The sequence below is a fragment of the Saccostrea cucullata genome, unplaced genomic scaffold (genome assembly GCF_032062105.1).
Source record: "Saccostrea cucullata isolate Sc308-1 unplaced genomic scaffold, CSIRO_AGI_Scuc_v1 ctg6607, whole genome shotgun sequence".
NCBI classification, from domain to species: domain Eukaryota; kingdom Metazoa; phylum Mollusca; class Bivalvia; order Ostreida; family Ostreidae; genus Saccostrea; species Saccostrea cuccullata.
In genome coordinates this window covers 24,150-33,733 of record NW_026928464.1, presented here as the reverse complement: position 1 = coordinate 33,733, position 9,584 = coordinate 24,150, and the positions used below count along the sequence as shown (strand labels likewise).

The following is a 9,584-nucleotide window of genomic DNA, read 5'->3' as shown; positions in this document are numbered from 1 at the left end:
GACCAGGACTATTTCCCGAGGCGCAGGAAATAGTCCTGGTCTTGGGGAACTGGAATCTTGCCGACTCCCTCAATGTTATACTTTAACTGTATAGTAAATGTACATTGAGAGGGAAGGAGGTAGTGAGTATATGTTGTCTTAGGACCCCTGTATATTGATAAACACCAGTATGTAAAAGGCTATCAGCTGTAATTTATCTACTTTGCCACTCTCAACTGCATTAAAAGATCATAAGCTTGAATCATAGGACAAGTTAAAAGTTACCAGTACCTAGAGGCCTATAACAGCTGTTCCCCCAGTTTTAGTATGGAAAGTGTATGTGTGTTAAATGGGACAAAGTTGATCATATTCTGAGATTTTAGCACCTCAATTGTTGATTGTAGGGACCAGGGTGTCAAATTTCTTATTAAATCCAAAACTTTGAAAGTCATCATCACCTTTGTCTTCATTCCACATTTACAATAGCTGGTATCACTTAGAGCAAGGCATTGTTCAGATGAATATGGATGAGATTTTACTCCACCATATGAGCTAGCTTCAGTTCATTCATGGTGCTTGAAATCAGATTTGGAAGTGAATTTTAAAACCTTTTTGTTCCATAATTTCTTTTATGGAGACATTTCAGGAACAAATTTTACTAGCCACATGGAAATTTCAATACTCCCTTGGAATGAGATTTTTTCATGGGAACATGTGGATCTAAAGTTTGATCTGCATGCCTCTAGGTCTATCTCTCAAGACTTTCTCAAGACATAGTTTTACCAGACACTTTCAGAGATATCTTATTTACAAATTACTCTTGACCATCCATGAGACAAATATCTTGCCATGTGGTAATGAATTACTGGTAGTTCTCTGCTATATTATAAAATTCATACCACAGAGCTTCTGAGAAACTCGTGATAATCAAGACCCATGGGCCCCTCTTAGAATAAGAAAGTAATGCTACCAGCTTCAAATGATTTATTCAGTATATAAAATCTCACTTCCACCTAAGTACACAGACTTGTGCTATATGATCCGAGGGGAACACAATGCTGGGGAGGGCCACATGCTGAGTGACCTGTTCGTGGTCTGGAGGAGGGACTACACTGACCGCCTCCAAACTGCTGTCCACAAACACATAGTCCAGCTGTCCGTGGAACCCTCCCACGTAATTAGTGTACCGCGGGTAACCGCAGGCACTGGTCAGATTAAAGCCATGGGAAAAGTCAAAGTTGGTCACCTTCTCTCCCGTATCTGTAAATTAAATATCGAAAAATTTTATCTTAAATCATCAAGATATAACACCAATCACTAATAATATACATTAAATGATATAAATCCCTGGGTGGAATAAAATGAAATGAATACATGTACATGTATTATTTCTGTAAATACCTTACCACCCCATCCTACCAATAAGAAAAATTTTGAGGATGGCTATTGAAAGATGAGGGAATTTTGCTTTACATTCAGTTTTTTTGGTTTTTGTTTTATAAGGGTCCTACCCTGTTTATGAAAGATCAATAAAGCCCCAAAATTTCGGATGCTACAAGACAATTACACATACATGTATGTTTATGTAATTTCAAAAACCTTAAAATTTTGTAAAGATGAAATAGGTGACCTTGAACTCTTCCCAAAATCATTTAATGAATAAAAATAATCCTAATTTCTATAAAACATTACCTTTTATCTGTAAGTCATATTCCTCTGGACTGAGTTGACTTTTGCTCAGAAATCCATGTAAAGGACTTTGGGGACTGGCATTGAAATCTCCACAGAAAACTAAGGAAATGTTGTCTCCCTGAAGAAAAAAAACTTGGCAATCATAAATAAAATAGTCAGTTCTTTAATAATCTGCTTTGAAATAGATATATATTCTTGCAGATTTAAATAATGATTCCTTGTTCTTGTTTCATGAGTTTTTATTTAAGGTCCAAGAATTTTTTACTTTAATTTGTAAGTACTATCGCAAAATGTTTATAAAATGATGATCTGCATCTTTCAAATCAAAACTTAATACACTGTACAAAACTTTGCTCTACAAATCTTCACTTTCATTTTCATTATTGATTGAAAAAAAATTTATCTCCCCTTGGAATAAGATATTTGATTGGCTGAGTACCTTTTCCCTGTATTTTGTCATCACTTGTTCTAAGTGCCTGATGCTGACCACTCCCTGGATAATACGGATGTGATCAAAGTCTCGGTGAAAAAACAGATGGGTGTTTGCCACACACAGCTTCTTGTGTGGATCTGACACAGATTCCAGAACATGCACCTACAATGTTCAAAGCAATAAAACTGAACTTTTCACTTAAATATCTACTTGACCTTTACCTCTGCCAATTAACAAAAGTAGATGGATTTTACACTATTCTTTCACATTTCATTGATCACTTTTTCTAACCTAGAATTATTCACAAATTTTCAAGACAGGCTTTGATCTGAGAAGATCATTTAAGTAAGCACATATTGGTATTCACATTCACAATGTTGAAAAATCAAATTCATAATGATTTCCTAAGTGCCTTACTTGTAGCACATTTTTCCTCTTTTTATAAAACTCATACAGGACTTCATATTTGGTCAATTTTTCCTTGATATCTTTATAGGCCTCCTCCTCCAAACTCTGTGTTATGTCTATTGAGTGTTCCTCTAGGGCCCTGCAATAGTAAATGATAGCATCCTGTAGTTAGCCTCTGTAAGATTGTGGGATACTCAGAAGAAAGATTGAGGATTATCAAGACAGCACATTATATAATGGTATATTTTGGTCAACACATCTGCACTTAAGATGGAATACTGCATACAGGGTTATTTTCACCATGTTTTATTTTTGCCCTTTCACACTTGCAGATAATTTGGCCTCTTTTTAAATTTGCCCACTCATAGTTTTATTAAAGAAAATTAAACTGTATTATTTGATTTCGCCCTATTTTAAATTCACCCAAATGAAGGTAGGGCGAAATTAAGACGGGAGTGAAAATTTTCCTGTATACAGTACTTGCTTTGAATTGATGGAGGTATCAAAACTTGAGTTTAATATTTTTGATAATAACTTGTTTGCATTATACCACTATACACTAACCTGAACTTTGAGTTCCTGTAAAACAAAGCTTCTCCTTCTCTGATTTTCCCAGTTTTCATCTGAAACACTCCCGAAAAGCCATTAATCTGAAGGGCTGGCAAGAGATACCTGTCAAATATCTTCTCATCTACTTCTTGAAGGCAAATGATATCTGCATTGTATCCTGTTAAATCACATTTATAATTTACATTTATAATGATTAACATTTTAGAAAAACCACCAGGCTGGGTGGTTGATATGCATTTCATTTACATACTTTACATATAGCTTTTCTTTGCCATTACTTTTCAGTAAAATTATTTTCTTGATCTCTTGACAGAGATAATTTACCGAGAATCTCTTTCAGTAGCAGTTGTTTTCTGTAATCTATGGACTGTGCGTAAGGAGGACAATATGGATACAGTTCATTTCTAGTGAAGTCTGTGTCTGCAAACGCATCTGCCAGTATGTTATAGGACACCACTCTGAAACTAAAAATACAACAGTTATTTATTGTATATTGATAAAAGTGAGAATATAGCTAATAGTATTAAAACTCACATTTCATTTGTACAGTTGTGTACAAAGGCCATGATTGGGTATTTAGTAACAATATTTAAATTTAGAAAGAATAGAATCTAGTCTAAGAAAAGGAATAGAGATTTAGTAAATCATTATAACATTCTGAATTTATCATAATTAATCAAACAATCTCTCCAAGTAACACGACTATCTTATTCAAAGATAAGAACGAACAGCCATTTGGTGATGATGTGATAAACTCAACTCATTGTAGACAAGCCTGACAATAAGAGTGTAGTACATCACTATAAGTACCTTGTGCTATCGGTCAGTTCTGAATTGTACATGTGTCTCGTCTCAAACGGACAGACCCCTGGACCTGCTTCAACCTCCACTTTACTGATGACTGTGGACATACTTCCTGACTTATCCCCGAGCTTTGGAATACAGCTAAGTTCAATTTTATGGTCAATGTCGTCATTGGTTGGTGTGTAAGATTTTTCATTGCACAGGAATGTCCGATTTGCATGTTTTAGAGAATCATTAAGATGAATGAAATCTTTATGTACTCTGTTCCACGTGTACTCACTGTCCATCACATTAGCAAACTGTAAATCCACCTTTGGGAAAATTGGGAACCCTGACATCATACTCTTGGGAAGCTCTAATTTTAACACTGTAGGGGGGTTAACTGATACCTGATACTTTTGATCGTTAATACAGACTTCGGATCCCTGAGTCAAGGCTTCTACAACACGTACTTTGCTCTCTGAATTGATTTCAACACCATTTATGGTAAACTTAAGGGGGGTTTCCTCGTATTCAATTTCTGGTTCATTTTTCTTTCTCTTCCTTTTTAGAAATTTTGATGTTATGGAATTTTTAAGTCGTGAAAAAGTTTGACCCATTTCCTCCTCTTTTATTCTATCCATTCGGAACTGTTTAGGTTTTCCTCCATCGTGAGAATAGTCAAATTCCATGGAGATTCTGTCATTAGCAGGGAGTGAGCGAACAATAAATAAAGAAGTGGGCTCCATTTTTCGATCCCCCAGCCTAGTAAGAAAATAGCCTATTTTGATCTGCAACTTTTCTCTAAATAACCGTAACATAGCATTGTTATTTATCAAATTGCATTGCAACCTTTCTTTGCACGCGTTGATGCAATATTTCAGTTCGAATTTCCTCCACAGCTGTTTCACTCTTTAGTGTATGCCAAACCCGACTTTTTTCTCTCGCTTTTGGTAAAATTGATTCGTGTGATGTTGATATCGCCGAGTGGAGTGCACATTTAGAGGTTTTTCAGTACATATAGAAGTAAAGAAATTAATATTTTAACCGTGAAATAAAAAAAATAGCTTTTTCATAATTTTTTCTGCCTTCAATATACCTAAAATAAATGATTTTTGGCTCACCTGGGCTGAAGCTCCTGAAAGTGAGCCTTTCTGATCACAATTTGTGTGTAGTCCGTCTGTTTGTCCGTCCCTCTATAAACTTTTCACATTTTCGACTTCTTCTCCCGAACCACTTGCATGGTCAAATTCATTCAACTTGCCATAAAGCATATTTGGGTGAAGGGGATTCAAGTTTGTTCAAATGAAGGGCTACGCCCTCTTTCAAGGGGAGCTAAATAAAAAATAGTGAAAATTTGGTGGAATGTTTAAAAAAAATTCTTCAAAAGAACCACTGGGTCGGAAAAATGAAACTAATGTGGAAGCATCCTCACGTAAGGTGAATTCAAGTTTGTTCAAATCATGACCCCCGGGGTAGGAACGGGCTATGATGGACGAAGTTTTACATATAGGAATATATCGGAAAAATCTTCTAAAGAACAACGCTTTACACAACCATGATTGAGCATTGAGTCAAATGCTGACTGACGTTTTTTCATACTATAATTGTTAGTCCATTATTTTACACTGCAATTGGTAATTTTAACGGATTTTCCCGTTATTTCCCTATTATGACAAGGAGAAATGACGGGTGTGACCGGTCGGCTGGGGATCATACTCCCCCTCGACGCCTCATCTACAGAGAGAGTTGTGAGCAAACGATCTCTGGCGGAAGTTTGGGCTGGGGATGTTCACTCCTCCATGGCAACTGATCACACCTCTGATGTTTTTGAGGTCCGTGTTTAATTGCTCTGTTCTTATTTGTATTTTTTTCATTGGCTTTTGAGCATGAATACTGTTCGTTTCCTCCATGTATGTATTTCATTTATAATTTATTATGAGGTAGTGTACGTGGATTCAAGCTTGTTGAAATCTAGCTGCAGAACTGTAGCTCTCTGCTTGAGAAAATTCGGACAGATAAAGTATCTGTCTTTTCTCAAAGAGAGCTACAGTTCTGCAGCTAGTTGAAATCATGATCCCCGGGGATAGGGTGGGACCACAATGGATGATCAAAGTTTTACAAAAATTAAAGGACAAATCTTTAATTAAAAAAACCTCCTTCTCAAGAGCAACAAAACCATGGTGTAGATTCAATTTTTTTTAAAATCATGACCCCCGGGGGTAAGGCCGGGCTAAATTGAAAGTTCAAACTTATAGGGAAAAAAGCCACATTAAGTCAAGAAATATTTAAGCTTTCTTAGTTATAGTGTAGATTCAAATTTATTCAAATCATACACCCCCCTCCCAGACCCCTTTAAGGGTAGGTCGGGAAGTTACTTACGTATTTAACTGAGTTTTTCGCCATTTTCTTAGCCACGGTGCTCTGGTGAGCGATTTTGCCCATGGGTCTCAATTTTGTTATGGACAACTGAAGGTTTCTCTGCTGCATGGATATGATATTCAAGTCTAAAACTGCAAGCTAGATTCCTTTCTTTTCCTGTAGCTCCGATGGCGATGAATGACTATATTATGCATTGTCTAAAGTCACGGTCCGGAATCTGCTTTGCTCTTTCCTACCCCATTTGAAATGCAGTTAATTATCAGGTGCGTAGCAAGGCGTACTTTTGTACGCAAAAACGTCCACATCATTTTCAAAAAAAAAAAAAAAAAAAAAAAAAAAAAGGAAAGAAAGAAAGAAAAGAAATGAAAGAAGAAGAGAGCGAGACAGGCGTAATATTGGAAAGGGAACTCATATTTTTTGCAAAATATTAGTAAATAATTTAAAAAAAAAAAAAAAGAGAGACAATTTAGAATTAACAATAAAAAAATAAAAGAAAATCAAAATCAACAGAATCAGATTCGGGGGAAAATACGATATTATACACCTAACTGAAATCAAAAGATTTTCCCGGATTTTGATTAACTATCGAATATTGCTGATTTTTTAAAAGTGTTATAAATCATTACATTCTTTAAAAAGAGTTTCTCTGATTTGAACATATTTTATTGTAATATAATTACAAAGGGATTGAGCACAAGTACTGAATACTTATAACGCCCTCTCCCTATACATGTAAATTACACATTGATATTGTCACAGTTAAACATGCTATATAAAGGATTCAGAATTTGCAAAAGTAAACAAATTGATGCATTTTGCATATATGTATAAATACATAAAAGTTGAACAAATTCATATATTAATATACAGGTACAGTAATTAACAAGGAAATCTACCAGAATGCTTAATAAATGTTTGAACAAAAGAAAAGAGACGTTCATTCTCTGCATTATTCAGTGAATCAACCCCCCCCCCATAATAAGACATGTGTATCTAGTATGTGGATTTTATCAAATTGTAAAAAATTATTTAAAAATTCATTTCTGGCGTTCGCATACTTTGGACATACGAAAAAATAATGATATGTGTCCTCAACTTTACCGCATGTGCACAAGGGACTTGATATTAAATTGCATCTATAAAGGTCGTTATTTAATACACAATTATGTCGTAGTCTGGTTTGAAGAACATTAAGTCTTCTGTTACCGTAATCAAAGTATGAAGGTGGGGCAGATCTAGATTTTTTATTACTAATTTTAGATTTGAATTTTGACATTGACTGTAAATTTCGAGTTTCAAGTGGAATGGAGTTCCATTCGTTAACTACAGTAGGAATAAACGTAGACTTATAAGTTTGTAATCGACACTTTGGAATATCATAATTTTGAGAATTTCTTGTCGAGTAGATAGATGTGTTACAGCGCATATTTGGAAGGATGTCCATTAAGTATTCTGGCACTAAATTATTATGAAGTTTGAACATTATTTTTAATCTAGCTTCTTGTCTTCTACAACTAAGCGGTTCCCACCCCGTTTCAAAATAAAGTGAATCTTTGGAAGCTATAGTTGTTAACCCTGTATAAAACCCCAGTCGGTTCCCTTAAAAGAAACGATAATTTTATTTAATGCCAAAAATGTCAATTTCTCTTAAGGTAGGATTCTTCTACGGTTTCTGACTAGATGGAATATTCAAAGTATATTTGTTCATATGTCTTATATATTTAGATGTAAGAGATTTAAAAGACCATATTTTTCTTTCCTCATCACAATTATACAACTTTAAATAGAAATGGTAAACTGTGTTTGAAAACTATCAGGGACTGTATTTTTGGCGGAATGGTGGCGTATGAAAATATCTTCTTTTCTGCCTCTCAAAATTATTAGATAACATTGACTTTGGTTACAATTTTTACGCAATCAAAGACTAGACGAAATTTTCAAATGTAAGTTAAATTAATGATAAGGGACTAAAGTTTCAAAATATATCATATAAATAAGATTTTTCACACATACAAGAACTATGATGGCTTTTAAATGCTTCAAACATAAGTACAAATTTGAGCCAAAATATCCGCAAGAAGTGTTATTTCTCTCTCAGTAAACGATCAAAACTTTTCGTTTTTGTATCATTTTGTACCTTTTTAGAACAACTTTACTATATGTGAAAATTGGAAAAAGTTAAATATAGGAAGCATATAAAAATAACTAATAAATCCTAAAAATTTAAGAAAAGTAGAGGAAATTCGGATTAGCAAATATCTATTTTATTTAAATTATCCATGTCAATTTGGTAATATCATCTTTAGTTATAGGCCTTATATGGTAGTATCTTTTTATGCAAAAAGAAAAACATTCAATCTTTTGAATTACAAGTAGGGATCGCATGATTGGAAACAATAATTTTTTATCCTTAATGTCCAGGGAAAAGGTAATGACCTTGACCTGACCTTCCCTCTAATATTAAACGGTCAAATTTAATCTCACTGATACCATCACTTAGTGATATTGTCCTCTTGATTCTGTGAAAATTTCATCAATTCTTAAATACAAGAAATGTGAGAAGAATCCTACCTTAATGGAAATTACCTTAGCTTCCAACCGCAATGCTTAACTTCTGTAAGGACACCCCCCCCCCCCCCCCATTTTAACCTCAGTAATATTGGATTCATGGGATACTTCAAAAATCATTATTCATCTTTATATATGAACATCAAAAGTCGAAAATTGGTAAAATTCAGTTTAACCTTTAAGAAAAATAAAAATAAGCAAAGGCGGATTTAAGGGAGGGGGCGCCCCTAAAATTGTCAAAGATAGCATAAACATAGTTTTGTCGAGAAAATTGATGTTTAAAACGTCCACTCGCAGTACTTGGTAGACCTCATTTTTACCCTACAAAACCTCTAGAATCCATGAGCTTCCTGGGGCTTCGCCTTCTGGCCCCCACCAGGCCTCAAGGCGGCCCCCAGTCCCCCTGCCTAAATCTTGCGCCCCCTAACTTCAATTCCTGGATCCGCCCCTGATAAGGCATCTGTTACACTATCTTAAAACCAGTAGTATATTTTACATGTTTTTTATAATTGTTGCAAAAAGTTTAAGATACCAGATTTGTGAATATTTATGAACATCATTTTAAAATGTATACAATGTACATAAGTGCAAGAAAATGAGTTGAAAAGAATTCTTCTGTCTTTGATATTTTTAATCGTTGGAGGTGTATTTTTAATATTAATGTAAGCCTGACTATCAGTCAATTACGTGGTCTGTCTAAACCAGTCAACCACTCTAACCAATTACGGTAACTGTATGTTACCATACGTATTTTGTCGAGCTTCAAGTC

The 9,584-nt window shown here is 34.7% G+C and overlaps 1 protein-coding gene across 1 annotated transcript; it reads right to left on the bottom strand.

The window, feature by feature from the left end:
• Positions 1–946: 946 nt before the first annotated feature.
• On the bottom strand, positions 947–4,795 carry LOC134277685 (2',5'-phosphodiesterase 12-like). The gene is made up of 7 exons (XM_062760012.1): positions 3,893–4,795; positions 3,407–3,546; positions 3,077–3,239; positions 2,522–2,651; positions 2,111–2,266; positions 1,672–1,789; positions 947–1,239 (listed from the first exon to the last, which is right to left on the bottom strand). Exons 1-7 carry the CDS (start codon positions 4,684–4,686, stop codon positions 983–985), a joined length of 1,758 nt encoding a protein of 585 aa, XP_062615996.1. The 5' UTR covers positions 4,687–4,795; the 3' UTR covers positions 947–982.
• Between the last annotated feature and the right edge of the window lie 4,789 nt (positions 4,796–9,584).

What these genes read in the sequence shown, in the direction of transcription:
- LOC134277685 (XM_062760012.1), bottom strand. Translation starts at nt 4,686, where the DNA reads ATGTTACGGTTATTTAGAGAAAAGTTGCAGATCAAAATAGGCTATTTT. An exon ending in GAACTGACCGATAGCACAAG is followed by an intron (nt 3,547 to 3,892) that starts GTACTTATAGTG and finishes TTGTATTTTTAG; the next exon opens with TTTCAGAGTGGTGTCCTATA. An exon ending in GCTACTGAAAGAGATTCTCG is followed by an intron (nt 3,240 to 3,406) that starts GTAAATTATCTC and finishes GTGATTTAACAG; the next exon opens with GATACAATGCAGATATCATT.